General features: G+C 57.8%; 2 protein-coding genes and 1 long non-coding RNA gene across 8 annotated transcripts; 1 reads left to right on the top strand and 2 right to left on the bottom strand.

Annotated features, from left to right (window-relative positions):
• Positions 1-23: 23 nt before the first annotated feature.
• LOC130263683 (uncharacterized) lies at positions 24-4,263 on the top strand. The gene is made up of 2 exons (XR_008842370.1): positions 24-189; positions 1,342-4,263. It is a non-coding gene; the product is annotated as an uncharacterized LOC130263683 (long non-coding RNA).
• On the bottom strand, positions 1,314-9,179 carry LOC130263678 (inositol 1,4,5-triphosphate receptor associated 2-like). Of its 5 annotated transcripts, none has more exons than XM_056511372.1 (16): positions 8,905-9,179; positions 7,811-7,851; positions 7,578-7,732; positions 6,735-6,781; positions 6,278-6,354; positions 6,062-6,125; positions 5,712-5,787; positions 5,448-5,475; positions 4,687-4,827; positions 4,461-4,592; positions 3,380-3,527; positions 2,848-2,900; positions 2,238-2,288; positions 2,055-2,137; positions 1,874-1,981; positions 1,314-1,567 (listed from the first exon to the last, which is right to left on the bottom strand). In XM_056511372.1, the coding sequence occupies exons 3-16, from the start codon at positions 7,697-7,699 to the stop codon at positions 1,408-1,410; spliced, it is 1,290 nt and encodes a 429-aa protein (XP_056367347.1). In that variant the 5' UTR covers positions 7,700-7,732; positions 7,811-7,851; positions 8,905-9,179; the 3' UTR covers positions 1,314-1,407. The 5 variants fall into 5 exon arrangements, with proteins under 5 accessions (XP_056367347.1, XP_056367345.1, XP_056367346.1 ...); XM_056511370.1 differs by having other exon boundaries at positions 7,811-7,896; XM_056511371.1 differs by lacking the exon at positions 7,811-7,851.
• Positions 9,180-10,589: 1,410 nt separating this feature from the next.
• FANCE (FA complementation group E) lies at positions 10,590-16,951 on the bottom strand. Of its 2 annotated transcripts, XM_056511363.1 has the most exons (11): positions 16,710-16,951; positions 15,816-16,437; positions 15,689-15,733; positions 15,334-15,393; positions 15,110-15,253; positions 14,907-15,030; positions 14,259-14,334; positions 14,069-14,135; positions 13,848-13,973; positions 13,661-13,755; positions 10,590-13,037 (listed from the first exon to the last, which is right to left on the bottom strand). In XM_056511363.1, the coding sequence occupies exons 1-11, from the start codon at positions 16,931-16,933 to the stop codon at positions 13,034-13,036; spliced, it is 1,587 nt and encodes a 528-aa protein (XP_056367338.1). In that variant the 5' UTR covers positions 16,934-16,951; the 3' UTR covers positions 10,590-13,033. The 2 variants fall into 2 exon arrangements, with proteins under 2 accessions (XP_056367338.1, XP_056367339.1); XM_056511364.1 differs by having other exon boundaries at positions 10,590-13,755.
• Positions 16,952-16,991: the final 40 nt, after the last annotated feature.

Here is a 16,991-nt window from a genome sequence, read left to right on the forward strand (position 1 = left end):
CTTTGCCCTCCCCTCCTCGGCCTTCCCCTCCCCTCCCCTCGGCGGCCCGACCCTCCTCCGCGGCCGGGGGACCGGGCCGGGCGCTGCCGGGAGGGGCGCGGCCGCCGCTCCTTGTGCCGCTGCGGATGTTTGAGAGCTTCGGAGCGGCGGGACGGGCGGCACAGCGCAACCCCAGCTGGGCTTTTGAGGGTGAGAGAGCAGACTTTTCGCCAAGCAAACAATAAGACTCGGGTGATGAAGCCAGAGCGCTTCACGCCCTCCCCACGGCGCTGCGCTGCTCCTCCCGCAGCCAGAAAGCGGCCAGGAGGGAGCTGGGGACACCGGAGGATCCAGGGCGGGGGGACCCACCCAGTGCCAGCTCCGCACCCCGACCGCCACAGCTGCGTGGAAACTTCTGGGATTTTGTTTCCAAATGGTCCCAGGGGGTGAATGAAGGTACCTTGGGGCGGTGGGGGAGCCCCCGGGGTCACCGCAGGTCGCTGCTGGGCGGGTGCTTTTTTGGGGTTTCTGGTGGCGATGTCCTCGGGGCGCTGCTGGATGTTTGACGGGTGTCACGGCGAGGGGCTCGTGTGCTGTGACGCACGGGGACAACTTGTCACGAGACTGTGGACAGTGACTCAGGGACACGGGGCGAGGTGGCGAACGGGCGTTGGTTCCTTCGGCCGCCCTGAGTCACCCGTGACACTGTCGGTGGCTACAGCAAGCAGGGTGACCAGCCCAGCACCTCCATCCCTGCCCTCTGCAGCCCCTCCGTGCCCTTCGTGGGGATGCTGCTGCAGAACCTCCACCATGGCCGGGCTGCTCTGGTCCCTGCAAAGCTGCTGGGTGCGGGTGCAGTGAAACCCACCCGTGTTTCGGGACTGCGGGGGCTGGGGCGGACACGGAAACGGGGAGTGTGTGTCAAACCAAGCGCTTTTCCCAAGCGCGGTCGGAAAGAGCTCCCTCTGTTTGTGAGCACTTTGTGGTGCCGTGGGAAAGCTGATCACAGACCTGCCAGCCCCAGCACTGTCCCCCGGGCAGCAGCACGGGAGCATTAGATGTGTTATAGCAGGGACTGAGGGCATGTGGTGGCACAGGGGGATGTGGCTCTAAAGCAAACCCAGAGCCATGGGCAGCTCGAGCTATCCCCAGCACAGGGGATGTGTGGAGCACACCTGCACCCCTCGATGTACTGAGAGCAGGCGACTCACAGCATTAGAGCTTCTGCTGCCCCCTGAACCCTTCATGATTACATGGAGGTGCCAACCAAACCTTAGATCCTACCCCAGATCCTGCCTTAGATCCTACCCCCTGCTCCGTCATTACAATTCCCCCATTTTTCCTCCCATTTTATTGTTCTAGGGTTTTGGTGTTTCAGGATGTGGGGAAGGAGCAGAGATGCCTCTCAGCTCCCCCTCCCCTGTCCAGCTAGGCCTTGGATGATGCTGCAGACTGCAGCCTCTGCAGCTCCAGGACACGGATGAGGAGGAGGAAGGCGATGCTCAGGAGAAGCAGCCAGAAGAAAACCCAGTAGTGCTGTGGGAAGAAGAGCCACGGACGCCACAGCTCCGCTGCTGACCCCTTGGACCTGGGGAGAAGGTGACCAGGGACACTTGTCATCCATGGGAGAGAGCAAATCCCACCTCCACCCGATCTGGGGATAAGGAGGATGTTAAACTCAGCCCCAAACCTCACTGGCTCTTTTGCAAACTCAAGTGAGGAGGGCATGGGCAGTCCACAATGCCTGGGCAAAACTGAGCTGAGGCAGCCAAGCAACATCCCAGCCTTCCATCACTACATCCCCCAGCCCCCTGCCCAAGTGCTGGCCACCTGGGGACCACAGAGAGGCCAGCAGCCATGGGGGGATGCTGGGCACACGCAGGGTGCTGCTCACGTCAGCCCGAGCTGCTCCGGCTCCTCGTTCCCTGTGCTTGAGCCTCTGCCATCTGCCTCTGCCACCAGCTTCCCAGTCACAGCGCTGTCCTGTGGCTCCAGTTCACTCCTGGGGAGGGAGAGGCTGGGGTCAGTGCTGTCCCACATGGGCCAGTGGCCACTTCTGCCATGGCTGCCCATACCTGTGGCTGCTGGGCCAGCGCTGGGCCCCCTCTGGCTCCGGGTCACCTGCTGGGGCTGCTCGGCTCTCAGGGCTGGCACCTGGCTGGGCACCGAAGGTGGGAGCATCAGTGGGGACAGGGAGCCCCAGTGGCACCGAGCCTGGGGACACAGCTGCTGGCTGTCCCCATTGAACACATCCTTACCAGGAGCTGCTTGGGGATGACGGCGATGCTGACTCTGCGGCGGGCTGACCCCTGCAATGGAGGGGCTGGGGGTGAGCACTGTGCGGCTGCTGCTCGCCTCCTCCTCCCCCAGCACCGCCCCAGCACGGGCAAGGGACACCACAGGACACTGCCAAATCCCACTGGAGCTAAGGGGGGAAGCTGGAAAGCCAGGGAAGGTCAAAGCCCAGAGGTCTGTGCCTGTCATTATTGCTGCAAGCTGTCCTGGTGGGACTGCCTAACCCCCTCCCCTACCTCTTGAACTACAGGGGATCAGTGTCTCATTCAAGCCAGTGCTAAAGAACAGCCAAGCCTGTGGCTCTTGCACTGTGACCCTGCAATGGAAGAAGGATCTGCCTAAGATCTCTTGCACAGGCAGCCCCCAGCTTGCTGGGCACCCTGTCTATCTACCAACAGCCCTCTGAGGCTGCCCCTACATCATGCCTGGCACTTCCAGTAGATCTTCCCTGCAGCAAGCAGCTGTAGTGGCATTGATTGGGGACAAGTGGGTGTGTGGGGACAGCCAGTTGAGAGAGGGTGGCAGGGTATGGGGAGGCAGTGGCTCTGAGACTCGTGAACTGGGACTAGTTACCTGCTGGAAAGTTCTCTTCAAGGGGTGAGGTCTCAGCCGTGGCTCCACATCATCTGGGAGCAAAGAGAACACGCCTTACATTGTCCCCCAACACTAAGTTGGGGCTGATGCACAGATGGTCACAAAGCTCCCTGCCACTGAAAGCTGTCCTGGCCCTGTTCTCTGTGCATGGCACAGGTGGTGGCCTGGGCAGGGTGACCTGGTTCTGTGCACAGCAATGGCACGTGTGGGGCTTGGTGTTCAGGAACAGAGTCCTTTTTGTGCATGGGGCCCCATTGCCCTGCTTTCCCAGCTGGGTTACAGCTCTCTGGTCACCAGCACCTGCTCCCACACTCATCTGCTGTTCCACTGTCCCCTCACAACTGTCATCAGCTGTTCCTTCACCACCCCATCGGCTGTTCCCTGCTCCTCAACTCACACCACCCCCTGGCTCTGTGGTCACCACACTGACCCCCCAGAGGGGCTCAGGACCAAATCCTGCAGGTTCCTCGGTGCAACCCCTGCCCAGCCCCGGAGGCAGAGCCCACCTCACCCTGGGTCTCCGCCAGCTGCCGGTTGCGGGAGTTCTGCTGGATCAGGCGCTTCATCTCCTCCAGCTCCGCGTGCTCCCGCAGGTGGTGCCGCTTCAAGTTCTCCACGTGCTGCACCATCACCTCTGCTGCTCGGCTCATCCGGGCCTCCTGCAGCCAGGTGGGACGGGGGATCAGGGCCCCATCTCCTAAGGAGCCAGGTCTCTGCCAGTCCCTCCCTGTGCATCCCTTTCCTGCACCCAAGGGCAGGCAGATGGATCCCTTGCACCCTGGTAAGCCAAACATGAGGTCAAGGCCAGTTGGGTTGATGTGGCCAGAAATGTGTATTCTATCACCATCTGTTGAAGCTGGGTGGGGCAGTGACCTTTATCTCTGTGGCACATATTATCTGCTAATGAGCCATCTTTAAAACCAGGTGGGGCAATCATCTTTATCCTTTCCACAACCCATCCTCCCTCCAGGAAGATATCATCTGCTGCTGAGCCATTGAGTCCCACTGCATAACTTATAAAATTACATCATCCCATTGGGAGATGCTCCAGTCAGAGGGACGAGTCAAGTCTCTCCTACCTAGATAAAAAACTAAAATTTTAGATAGCAAGATACCCTCTTTCCACTAAATTCCAAAGAATAACCAGACCTTTCTACATCATCCCTGAACCTTCAAAAAAAACCTGCACCCTTCTACAAAACCACTGCTCCAACTGAACCACATCTGCCACTGCAGGAGGATGCAGCCACCATTTAATGGGACTGTGCCAACACCCTGACTGACTGACGGGTGTCAGCTTGGATTCTGACTCTGGCAGGGTTGGGTTTGTTCTTTGTAATACTGTATTTCTATTTTAATTTTCCTAGTAAAGAACTGTTATTCCTAATTCCCATATCTTGGCCTGAAAGCCCCTTGATTTCAAAATTATAATAATAATTTGGAGGGAGGGGGTTTACATTCTCCATTTCAAAGAGAACCTTCTGCCTGTATTGGCGGACACCTGTCCTTCAAACCAAGACAGGGACAAACCCCAGCAAGCCCAGGGATGGGTGTCCCAGCCCATCTGTAGCACCCTCCATCACTGCACACACCTGGTGTACAGCCCCCAGCTTCTCTGCAGCACGGGTTGCCCGCTCAACAGCAGCTGACAGCACGGCCAGGTTGTGCTGCAGCTGCTCCAGCATCTCCTTGCAGTCTGCATTGGCACAGGACCGGCCCAGCCTCTGTGGGGAGAAAGGATGGAGCAGCTGGAACTGGCACTTTGAGCTGTCCAAACCCCTCTGGGGCTGGATGATCCCTGCCCTGGTGCCCACCTACCTCCAGGGCAGCTCGGCACTGCCCCAGCTCCTCCTGGATGTTTTCCTCTGCTGCATCCCGTGCCCGTTTCTCCACCTGCACCCGCTGCTGCAGGGTGAAGGTGTCGCAGCGAAAAGCCAGGGCGAGGTGGGCAAAGGCTGCCTGCGGGGTGGGGAGGTGGGAGATGGGACACGGGGGCAGCGGGGAAGCCACCAGGGCCATGTGCTGCTGTCCCCAAGGCACAGACAGACCTCCCAGCGTGCCACCAAATGGGGCAGTGCTCAAGATAATTAGCGCTTGCCTTGCCCCAGCGCCCACTATGCTGCTGCCTGCTGGGGACAGTCCCTTGAGCTGCCAGCCCGGGGAGACACGTCCCCCAGGCAGCCGATAACGCACGGAAATCTTGAGCCCTGCTGGCAAGAGCACACGCCGGGCAGACGCCAGCCCTCGCTGCGGGTCCCGGCTGACAGCTGAGCCTGACTCAGCCCTGGCACTCGCAGGGAAATTATTTTTATTAGCGAGGCTCCTGCCGCCTCCCCGGCTAAGGGCGCTCTCCAGCAGCTGCAGAGCACTCTGTGGGATTGCCGGGCGCGCAGAGGACAGGCTCATGGAAATGCAGCTGCCGCCAAAAGCATCTCTGGGAAAGGCTTTATAGGGTGGCTGCCAGGGGACTGCGGTGCCTGAAGGAGCAGGGCACAGCCATGGGACTGTGAGCCAGCAAGGTGTCTGTCTGTCCTTTGTCCCCCTTCCCCAGCCCACCCACGGCCCCCAGCAGCCCTCACCTCCAGGTCCTGCTCTGTCAAAGCCACCCTGCAGAAAGAGAAGTGCTGTCAGGGATGGAGGCATCACGGGGGCTGCATGCTGAAAATGCCCTTGTTCTCTTCCCAGGGGTGCCAGCCACCATGAGAAGTGGGAAGCCAAGTGCCCATTGTGTGGACAGCAACTCTTGTGCAGTGGAAAAGGAGGAAAGTCTAATCTTCTGAGCTGTGCTGTGCCCTGGGACCACCCTGTCCTGTAGCCCCTGGAGGGATGCTCACTGGTCTTACCTGTGCAAGCCAAGTCTGTCCAGCACTGAGAGCTCACTGGGGAGACTCAGCAGCGGCTCCTCCAGGGCTTCTGCATCTGCAGGAAGGCAGTGGGGCCACAAGAGACCACAGGTGAGGGCTTTCCCCTGGCCTTCCCTCCTCCCTCTGCTCTCCTGTCTTAGCAGAGGGTAGGTTTTGGAACCATCCCAATCCTTCCCCCAGCATCAAGGGGGCTTTAGATCCTCCCAGGCCAGTCTCCCCTTCCCCATGTCCCCACCAAGGGAGATAACATGTTCCCATGCTTGTCCCCAACTACTTCAAACCTTCCCCTAAGGGGACCCAGCTGGGATGTGGAATGGGAACTCACCCACCTTCTTTAGTCCTGTCACTGTCCCCAGGGTGCACATCCAGCTCCTGCACAGCCCTGCCTGGCTCCTGAGAGGCACAAAGGTGCTGTTGGAGCAAACCTCTCCCTGGTGCTGCACAGCACCCCGAGAAAACCAGCACAGAAGGGCTGGGGGGGCTGGCTGAGCCCAAGGAACCAGGCAGAGAAGGCCTCCCCACCTGTTTCCCTCCCTCCCTCTGACCTGGCTGACCTGCTCCACGCTCTGCTCGCTCCTGGCCAAAACCCCACCTGGGTGTCCCTGGGGACTGCTCATCCTGCCTGGGGACAGAAAGGGTGGTGGGAGCTGGGCAGCAGAGTCCCCTCCCCAGCCTGACACTACTTCAGGAGAAACCCCCAAAACTGCCACTGGCACTTCTGCAGCATGCAGGCTCCCAAGGGACATGAGCTGGCAGGTACCCCCCAAAATATCCCTGTGGGACTGAGGGAGCTGGAGCTAAACTGGGCCAGGGCAGGGGAAGGAGGGACAGGAATCCAGTGCAGAGGGTGGGTTACAGCTGGTGAGGCAAATCCAGGGGATGGGGTTGGGGTCCCAGGGCTGGAAGGGGTTGCAGGCATGTGCTGCCAGGCCAGGGGACACCCTTAGGGAGGGAGGGTGGAAACCCCACCCTTCTGACCATCCCCACCTGGGCTGCCCTTACCTTCATCCGGAGATGTGAGGAGCCCGGACTGCTCTGCCTGCTGCTCCCTGTGCAGGGAATCCCGGTTAAACCCTCAAGAAACTCCGGAAGCATCGGCAGCATCCCACCCCCCACGCTCCCCCAGCTCCCTCCATGGGGCTGCTCCGGACCTGGCTCCTTCCCGAGCATCCTCCGCAGCCTGCTCCGTCCCCGTCCCGCTCTGCCTGCCCCGGGCCGGCTGCCCCTTCTGCTGCTGCGCCGCAGAGCCCCACAGAGGACCCGCCGGAGCCGTTTCCAGCCAGCAATGAGTCACCAAGCAGCCACTGCCGTACTTTGCCTCAGCAATGTTTTTTTGGTTTTTTTTTTCTTTCCCTGCTCTGGCTGCCAAGCGGACCGCGCTGCGAGCCGGCCTCTTCCAGCACCACAACAAACCCAGAGCCCAGGAAACGTCTCACAGCACCCCCATGGGGATGGCAGCCCCCTCTGAAAGTGCACTGGGACAGGTTTGTCACCCTGAAACCCTTTTCTGGGTGCCAAAAGGTCTGGCAGCTCTGTAGCATCACTGCTCGCTGATGCTGGAGGCCACCAGAGATGGCAGGTCAGGAGTACAGGGGCTGCTGTGCAAAGAGGCCTCTGCAGTGGAGGCCAGAACCCAAATGAACCCCCAAACTTTTCCCCCTGGCTCTGGAAAGAGCTGCAGCAGGGCTCTTCCCTCACCTCCTGGCGAGCCTGAGAGCAGCGGCTGCAGGAGAAGGAGCCACCGTGCCAAAACAAGGCTCAGTGTCCCTCGCCCGGCACTGCCATCACTGTCCCATCCTTGCCAGCACCCCGAGAGCTGCTGGGTGAGGTTTTTTGTGCACGTACCTCCGGGGTGAGGGGCTGGGTCTGCAGCCCGTCCTCTGCCGCTGCCGCCGCCGCCGCCCCTGGGCCGGTCCCTGCGCCTCCTCCTCCCCCTGTCCCAGCGAGGTCCCTTCCAGTGGCTTCATCTGTGAGGTGCAGAGGCTCCAGGACCAGCACACCTATCGTGAGAGACCCACATTAGCTGCGCGCAGATGGAGAACGCCTCTAAATGTTATATTTTTAAAGCGTTTTCTCACCCAGCAGGAGCTTCGAGCTCCTCTGCTTAGCGTGGAGGCATCTGTGGGAAAAGAGGTGGGGAGGCCCGCTGTGATTCAGGAGGAGGCTGGTGGGATTTGGGCGGGCATGGAGCAAGGCAAATGAGAAATTCAATACAAGCCTCATTTCTGGGCAGTGCTGAGGGTGAACTCTCCTGCTTGCTACCCCCATTTCCTTCCCCCAGGGCAATCCTCATTTTGGACTTGTGATGTGGGTCAGCTTCATGGGGGGAGGTAAATTTGTAGTGTGAGCAGCCAGTGCAGAGTGAGAGCAACCCCCCGTTCTCCAGGCTGCAGACAGGACAATCCCCGAGCTCCCAGAGAGACAAACATGAAAGATTTCCGAATATAAGGGAGCTTGGACAACTCATTTAAGCTGTTTCACAAAGTTTAAGGAATCAGAGAAGGATGCAGGAGTCCACAGAGTCCCTCTCCCAGCCCAGGGCGAAGTCGCTGTGCACAAGTGACTGTCCCGCAGTGACTCCTCGCAGGCTGTGCACACAGACATGCAGATATAGGAGAGAAGGAGAATTTTTTGTCCAGGACAGGAAATGCAGGAGAGATCCAGGGGGACAGAGAGCAGGGACTGCTTGAAGCCCCACGTGCCTGTGCAAAGCCTTGGCAAAGCTCAGTCTAAGTCACCCCAGCACCAAGCAGGGCCATCCCCCAGCTCTCAGTGCCTGCTCAGCTCTGATGAAGGTGTAAAAAGCAGCACTTGGCACTTGTCAAAGCCAGCCCATTTCACACCTATACAGTGGGAATTGTCGCTGACACCTCCACCCAGGGGCTCAGGCTTCCAGCCAGCAGGGATCAGGCAAACTCAGCACAGCAGCGAGCATCAGAGCGCTCCGGAGGGCTGGTCCCTGCTGCTCAATCCATCACAGCCGCGGCTGACCCTGCCGGCTGCTGCCTTCCCCCAGCTCCGACAGCCTCACAGACACAGCTCCTTATCTTTGTGTTTCAGATGGAAAAGATACGAGACACGCAGCCGGTTTAGCATAAGGAAACCGCTCAGCTGCCAGACCGGGCTCTTTCCCTCAACTCGGACCAAACATGAAACCCCGGGACATCATTACCTGCCTGAGCTCCTCTCCAGCAGCCGAAAGCAGATGCTGGGGCACTCAGCTCTGAGGGGTCCCCATCAGCCCCAGAGGGGTCGGGGCACGGCAGCCGGGGCTCGGGGTGTGCCGGCGGCAGAGCCGCCCCGCATCTGCGGCGGACGGAGCTGCCGGCGGCGAGCCCGATGAGAAAAGGCCTTTAAAGGAGATGCATGAGAGCGGCTGGGAGCTCCCCGCGCCGGCCAGGGCGGGCAGAGTGGTCTGCAGGTGGCCAGGAAACCTCTGCTTTTGGTGCGGGGCCAGATCCTGCAGCCGCCCTGGGGAGGGGACAGGGCTGGCACAGAGCGGGGCTGCCCCGGAGCTGTGAGCGGAGCTGAGCTCAGCATCTCCCTGGCTGGAGGCTCAGGGCAGGGTGGGGGCAGCCGGGGGGATGGGGGATCCCCCTGTGCTTCCGTGGGGGGCCCAGCACCAGGATAACCCGGCTGATGAGGAGCCCCTGTGGCATCTTATTCGGTGATGCAGGGAAGCCGCTCTGCCCAGGAGCCCCATCCCTGCGCCCCTCTCTGCAGCCCCCGGCCATCCCCCACTGCCACAGCCCCAGCCCAAGCCCTTTGCTCAAATCCATCCCATCCTTAAAGCCGCTTTCTTCCCCTAATGAGCTTACAGCGAGTCGGGCTCCATGGTCAGCAGCAGTGCTGCTGCTCCCCCCCCGTGCCCAGGGAGCCCAGTGGACGCCTGGGGGTCTGCAGACCTCTTCAGCCCTGGGAGGGCAAGCAGGGAGGGCATCTCCCAGTGCCAGGGCAGGCTCTGACCAACCTCCCAGAGAGCCCAGAACGCAGCCCCAGAGCTTACAAAACAGGGGGAGTGAGGGATGGACACCCTTGCAGAGAGCCCCAGGTTCCTCCCCAGGAGCAGCAGCTTCACCAGGCAGCACCTCAGGCTCGGTGGACTCTGTTCTGGTGTCCTGGCAGGCCCAGGGTGGCTCCATGGGGATACAGACCCAAGCACACCATGGCACTGGCACCTCTGTTCCCTCCCACACTCAGGGCAGGGCTCACAAGAAGCAATGCCCCTGCCCACAAACCACCCTGTTCAAAGAGCCTCTAAAAGCATTCACTAAAAGCATGCAGGGATTTTTAGGCATTCTTATTTTTAAGCTAAATCGTGACTGCAATCTAGGTATCACAGAGCCTCAAGCAAGGAAAAGCAGCCCAGTTCCCCTCTCACAGACCTGTTCAGGAGGAATGAGACCCTGCTGGGAGAGCTCCAGCCAAGGGGGGTGGGTGGCAGCATGTGGCTGCAGGCTCTGCCTTTGTCCCCTGTCCTTCCAACGAGGTCCCTCAGCAGCTACAGCAACAGCATCATCTTCCAGGGCGCCTGAAGCTGAGCTAAACTCAGATCAGAGTGAGTGTGGTCATCTGGATTATTCACTTCTTGGAAGAAAGCTGCTCAGACTGACACTGACTGCTGCCACTGATGTGGCAAGCATGATTTACAGGTCTGTGCAGGGGCCCAACCACAAAACAGAACCCCAGCCCTCCCTCAAATTCACCTTTCTGTGGCCCTGGCTGGGACCCCCCGAGCTGGCAGGGACCTGGCAGCCACCAGGCTACCCAAGAGAGAATATGATTCTTATGATTAAAAGCTTGTTGGCAAAAAAAAACCCCAACAAAATTCCCCCCTAAATAACAACAAACAAGAAGGAAAATTGCTCTTTTTATTCAGTTTTAAATCTTGAGTGAAAAAAATAAATACTGCTGAGCTCACATTTGGGTGTCACAGCCCCCAGGTTTCCAGGCAGAACTGCATCAGCATATTGGGAATTACACATGAGATTAGCAGGCTGTCACTGGACAGAGTCACCTCCAGGGACAAGTGGGGTGACCCCTGGCACTGCTGCAAGAGCAGACACAACAACCAGCTGGAGGTTCTGTTTGGAGAGGGGCAGCCCCTTTGGGGATGGACACAGGCCATTTTCAGGAAAGCCACTGAGTTTCAGCCTTTTCCAACAGGGTGCTGCATGGCCCAAGGCTCCTACATGGCTCTGATATCTGGGGTTTAACATCCACGGACCCCACACCTCTGCTCACCCCAAAGAAATTCTCTGCTCCCTGACCACAGCCCCACAAAGGCACTTGAAGAGTGGAGGAATGAAACTGGTTCCAAAATCCCTGTGGAGGGTGTGGAAGCAGCAGAGTGGACAGACAACCCATGCAATTGCATATAATGAATTTCTTTCAAAAAAAACCCAAGAACTACTAGGCCAAAAAGGGAATTCCCTCTGTAACATGATGTAAAACTCAACAAACAGAAGAGGAAGCAGGTAAGGAACCACTGCCAAATATAAACTGGCTGAAAATCACATGCTGGCTTCTACCTCCAGCCTAGCAGAGGTCTCAGATAAAGTTTCAGACCATTCTCTTCACTACCACCACCCTTAAATCAGGACAAGGACAGAGCCAGTCCTGGCACTCCCACCACCCTTGGCCAATGTTCTGCTGAACTATAAAATCTGACTGATGCTTTATGCTGCATGCACCTCTCTGTGCTGTTCAGGATGGATTTTAAAGTTCTTGAAAGGGTCAAGAGGAGTCAAAAGTAAAGTTTTCTGTGCAGCTGCTGCCAGCCTCCATATAAACAAGCATGTGCAGTGTCCCTAAGGTTTGCTCTCAGTTCTCCTTACACGATTGTTATCTGCATGAACACCTCAGAGGAACCCACAGCACACTATAAGCTCCAGCCAAGAGCAAAACCAGGGCTAAGAAGGCTCTTGCCACAAACCAGTGGCCATCTCCATGTGACCACAGCCAGACAGAGCACTGGGGACAATGACACCAAGGTCACTTGGTAGAAGCTCTGCAGGGAAACTGCAAAGATCAGAGCCTGCTACCTAATAAAGCCAGAAGAGCAGGCTTAGACCTTGATGATCATGGCACAATTTCTATTTATGTCATATTTTGGGCAGCCCTACAATAGCTTCACTATTCTCAGCCACTAACTCACTGGAATGCAAACACATCAACAATCTGGCTCCCTGGAGGTTTCTATCCTCCAGCTAATGCGGGACTTTGAAGCCTCATCAGACCACTGTCACCTAAAATAGCTCAGGAGATTCTTATATAAAGAAATCTGTGCTCTCAGCCTTAATAGCTAATGTCACCTAATGCTTCAGAGTTTCCTTCCTCTGGCTGGGATCTAAACATTACTGAGCAAACCTGGAGCAGTCACACGTCACACCTGCATGTTGTTAATTCTCCTTCTCCCTTTGTAGATGTTTATGGATTTTTAAATAGCTCAAGTATGCAATGCTTCAAAACTTCCATTGAAACCCTAGCTCTACCTGCCCCAGTCTTCACTCTCCCAAACTTTTCAGTTCTCAGCCAGGAGGTGCCTAGATGAGGTTTCCAGTGGGTGCTTTCAAGAATACAGGATAGAACTTTGAGCAGAGACATGCCACACAAGCATTTTCTAATAGGGCAATGAGTAGTGTCATAATCACCAGAAATGTGTCACACACAGCAGGGCCCCTCACAGGCCAGGCAAACAGGAAAGAAAGGTGGGTTTAAAGCAGAACACTCACATTTTCCAGCTAAATTCGGCTGGAATTCAGCTAAATGCCACACTCCTGCACCAGAGATCTGTAAATCCCAGCAGATCAGATACATAAAGCAGCAGCCCAGCCTGCACCACTGCCAAACCAGCTTGGCTGTTGGGGAGGAATGTGGATGTGGCTTGGAATGAGCTGAGGTAAAAATCAAGATAGTGAACTAAGTCCAGAATTATCAACTTCATGCAGCCTCAAATCAATGTCTGTCCTGGTTCAGTGATGTGTTCTGGGCAAGAACTCAGGACCTGGAAGTCCTGCATGGGTTGAGTCCTGCCTGGCCCCCACAGCCCTGCCAGGTCACCTTGTTGAGTGAGCAGATACAGAAACACCTGGAAACACATTAATTGTTCAACCAAGACCCCTCTGAGCCCCAGGGAGTGTGGGGGGCTGGAGTGGCACTGCCCAGCAAGAGCCCCTCACACCAGGTGCTGCCAGGACACCCTGTGGGAACAGAACCCAGGGAGGGGTGGCTGTGGCTGCTGCTGTGCAATGAGTGTCCTCCACACAAGGAAGCTGCCACCTCACCACTCCTTCTGCTGGTCACCTGAAAAAAGACAAAAATCAAGAAGAGCAAAGCCCCTGCCACAGCACTGCACACCTCTGGCATGGCACCTCCTGGTTCCCCACCCCTGGGGCTGCCCAGGGTGCAGAGCCTGCCATCCCCCATGACATGAGGAATGAGGGATTTATCTTTACAAACAAGCTGTGGGTCTGCTGGTAGATAAAAGAAACAATGGGAAAGATTCTACTGACTGATAAATGGAAAAAAAAAATATATCTACCTTTACAAACTGTAGGTTTGCTGATAAATGAAACTGGATATTAAAAGATGAAAGAAACAATGGGGATAAACTATAATTTCTATAAGAATTGAAAATTAAAAGGGAGGGTTGTACATTAGAGGGGAATCTCAGGTATCAGGTGTTCTGGGAAGCCTCTCAAGTACCTCAGCCCATGGGGAAAGAGAGAGGGAAATGTGGCAGAGAAATTGGGATAAAAAGGAGTCTGCATCCTCCAAAAATTCAAGAGACACCAGGGGAATGGCCCATGGCCTCTCCCTTTATTTGAATAAAGAAAAAGGACTCCTCTGCCTCCTTTTTGGACATAAACCTCTGGTGTTTGTGGATTAATTTGCCTGACAACAGGGACCCCCTGTCCCCACCTCACCTGGCCCCTTCCAGCACAGCCTGCAGCGATTTCTTCAGAGCTGCACTGCTCCGATCCAGGACAGCAGCCAGGCTGCTCCTCTGAGCTGGGCTGACCTGGCATGGAGGCAGCACAAACTCAGGGCTCTGCCTGCCAGGAGCTCACCTGAGAGCTCTGGGCTTTGTCCCAGGAGCTGAGCCTGTCTCACCTGGCTCTGGCACACCGTGAGCACGGCTGTCACCAGCTTGGCAAAGCTCAGGGACGTGGTGAAGGCTGGAGCCTGCTGGCACAGAGTCAGCACCAGGAGATCCAAGAGCTCAGGGGGCAGCACCTCCTGGAAAAGACCCAGGAGCAGGCAGGAGAGGGGCTCCTGGCTCCAGCACTGCTGGAGACATCAAGGAAACCTGTGGGACAAGGTGAGCCCCTCACCTGCCGGCCCAGCACAGCCTGCAGCACTGGCAGGAGTTTCTCTGACAAAGGCACCTCCAGGACTTGGCTGGAAGGACAGTGAAGAGGAAAGGTGCTGCTCCATGGCCTTGCTGGTGCTCCCAAATGCTGCAGCCAGCTGGACCCACCCAGGTGAGGCCAAGGCAGAGCTGTTGACCCTGTAACCCCTCACCTTAGCACCAGCTGCACAGAGTGTGGCTCCAGGCACTCCTCCACGAGCTCGCACATCAGCTTGGTCTGCTCAGCCCCTGCAAGGGCAAAGCAGCAGGGGAGAGCCTCCAGAGGCTGCCAAATCCATGGGGATGTGCCTGGCCCTTCCTGGCACCCTTCACAGGAGTATGTGCCAGTCAGGACAGGCAGAAACCATGCAGTGCCCCCTTCTACTGCTCAGGATAATCCTGCTTCCTTTGCCCAGCTGCAGCAAGGGTTTAAAGAGCAGCAGTCTCTGGAAAAAGGGGATGCCACTGTGGCAGGGGTTCACTCTCTCCTCACACCAGCACAGCCACCCTGGGGCAGCTCTGGCCTGAGCATCAGGAGCTGTCAGGAGCTCTGCAATCACAGAGGGGTGGAAACTGTTCTTTGGGAAAAAAAGAAGCCAGAAGCCAGCCTAGCCAACCCTCCCACTCCATCTCAGGTGCCTGTAAACCCATCTCCCATCCCAACCCCAAGTGTTCACCAGCCCACAAAAAGCCAGCCCCACAGCTCCATGGCTCCTAACACCTCTTCCACATGACAAATCCTTCCCAGGAGACAGCACCCTACAGCTGGGGCCCCTCTCCAGCTCCCAGAAGCAGCCACACCTCCCAGCAGCCCAGCACACCTTCCCCTGGCTCCTGCAGCACTGCAGCCACCAGCACACGGCAGAAGGGATGGGAATACTTGGAGCAGAAGGAAGTGAGGGCAGCCATGAGGTGTCGGGAAGGCGGCTGGGTGAGGGACAGGACCTGGGGACAGAAAGGCAGGAGGTGGGGACAGTGGAGAGGGAAATGGGGAGCAGGAAACCTCCCCTGCCCTGGCACGTACTCGCCTGAGGAAGAGCTGCTCTGCCAGGACAGCTGCACTGGTGTAGCTGAGCTCAGGGCTCAGGGCCAGCAGCCAGCTGCAGAAACGCACCAGGAAGGGCTCTGGGCACGTGGAGAGCTGGAGGAAGGAGCACAGCCCCTCGAGCTGGGGATGGCAGAGGGGATGGGACATTAGGGACAGCAGCAGGGCCCCTGCAGCAGCTGCAGCAGGGATACTGGGCTCACCTGGCTGGGGGAGCAGCTGCTCAGGATGCTCAGCTCGGGTGGGGTGCACAGCTCGGAGTGCTGGAGGGAAAAACCCTCCTGAGTAATGCACCAAACAAACCAACCCACAAAACACAGCCTCAGGGCTTCTCCCTTCCCCCCACGCCTGTCAGTGCTGAGCCCACAGGCAGCTCCTCACACCTGCAAGGTGCAGGCAGCTGTCTGTGTCCCAAGCCCTGAGGAACTGCCATCAGGGCTTTTTATTCCCATCCAGGTGGCTCTGTGAAATCCACCTCTTTTTTCACCCCTTCTGAGGCCCTGGCACGACCCTGTTTAGAGCATCAGCTCCAGGAGAGAGACAGAATTAGCCACTTACACTGGACTCCTGCAGCAGCAGCATTTTCAGCCCCTGTCCATGCATCTGAGGGAAAAGAGATGAAGGAATGAGAATCAGGCTGTAAAGACTCACTGGCTGGAAGAGGACACCAAACCCTACACAGTACCTGGACAAAGGACTGCACCTCTGCTGCCAGCTCTGTCTGGGAAATCCTCCTGAGCTCCCCAGCTGCATCCTGCTGGGAGCTGTCTGCAGCAGCCTTGTCTGTGCTCTGAGTAGATGTGTGCCCTGAAGGCTCCTTAGGCACCTCCTCTTCCACCCCTGCCACATCTCTACATTCCTGGGGGCCCAGGGGCTCAGATGCCACCTCCTCCAGCAGCAACCTCTTCCCCTCTCTCTCAGTGTCCAACTCCAGGCTCTCCTCCAGCACTTTCTTGCGTTTCCCACCTTGAGGCACAGAGGCAGGGCCACCAGGCTGCTTGCTGAAGCACCAGTTCAATTTTCTTTGCCCCTCTGGGTTCTTCTGGGCAATTTTCTGGCACAGGCCCCTAAGCTGCTGCTGGCATGTGGAAGTCAGGACAGTGGGAAGTGGGGAGCCCTCCTCTGCCCTCGGTCGCTGCTGCAGCAGATCCCTCAGGGTCTGCACCCAGGGATCCACATGGGAATGCTGCTCCAAGGCCTGCAGCAGCTGGTGAAGGCAGTCCCCTGGCACTGCATCCTGCACCACGAGCAGCAGGGAGAAGAAGTTTCTCTGGCACAAAACAGGCAGCAGCAGCAGCCGTGGCTTGCTGGAAAAGGAGAGGTGACTGGTCACAGCAAATCCCCCCTGTCCTGACTCCAACCCACCCCGTGGAGCAGAGGACTAGCAAGCAAGAGGAGGCACCCAACGCCTTCACCAGCCCTTGCAGACACAGGCTGGGACACCAGTGGGTCCCTGCTATGATTCCAGCTTCATGTATGGACTGCTGCACCAGGGGAAGAGGATGTGTTCTCCCAAATCATGCACCTGACACCTCCAACTCCTGCAAAACATTGGTTTTTAGAAATGTATTGAACTCACACAACCAGGGTGTCCTTGGGCCCCTCCAGCGTGGGCTCCTGGGCGCACAGGGCTGCGGTGAGAGCCTGCCAGGGGAACGCCTGCCCCGGGCCCTGGCAGGGCTGGCGCCGCTGCAGCACCCGCAGCGCGGCCACGGCCCCGGCGGGGCCCGAGCTCAGAGCCTGCAGCAGCAGCCGGCACGGCCGCGGGCACAGCTGCAGCCAGGCAGGGCAGCGCGGCTCCATCGTGCGGCGGGGGCTGCACAGAGCCTGCGAGACACGGGAGAGCAGAGCCGGTCACACA

Source organism: Oenanthe melanoleuca, chromosome 26 (genome assembly GCF_029582105.1).
Source record: "Oenanthe melanoleuca isolate GR-GAL-2019-014 chromosome 26, OMel1.0, whole genome shotgun sequence".
In the NCBI taxonomy this organism is placed as follows: domain Eukaryota; kingdom Metazoa; phylum Chordata; class Aves; order Passeriformes; family Muscicapidae; genus Oenanthe; species Oenanthe melanoleuca.

Excerpts from the sequence above, each read along its gene's own strand:
- LOC130263678 (XM_056511371.1), bottom strand. The coding sequence starts at position 7,699 with ATGAAGCCACTGGAAGGGACCTCGCTGGGACAGGGGGAGGAGGAGGCG. Across the intron at positions 5,788-6,061 it reads CAGTGACAGGACTAAAGAAG|ATGCAGAAGCCCTGGAGGAG; the intron begins GTGGGTGAGTTC and ends GCCTTCCTGCAG. Across the intron at positions 5,476-5,711 it reads GACAGACTTGGCTTGCACAG|GGTGGCTTTGACAGAGCAGG; the intron begins GTAAGACCAGTG and ends CTCTTTCTGCAG.
- FANCE (XM_056511363.1), bottom strand. The coding sequence starts at position 16,933 with ATGGAGCCGCGCTGCCCTGCCTGGCTGCAGCTGTGCCCGCGGCCGTGC. Across the intron at positions 15,734-15,815 it reads AGGTGCAGTCCTTTGTCCAG|ATGCATGGACAGGGGCTGAA; the intron begins GTACTGTGTAGG and ends CTTTTCCCTCAG. Across the intron at positions 14,136-14,258 it reads TCTGTGCAGCTGGTGCTAAG|CCAAGTCCTGGAGGTGCCTT; the intron begins GTGAGGGGTTAC and ends CTGTCCTTCCAG.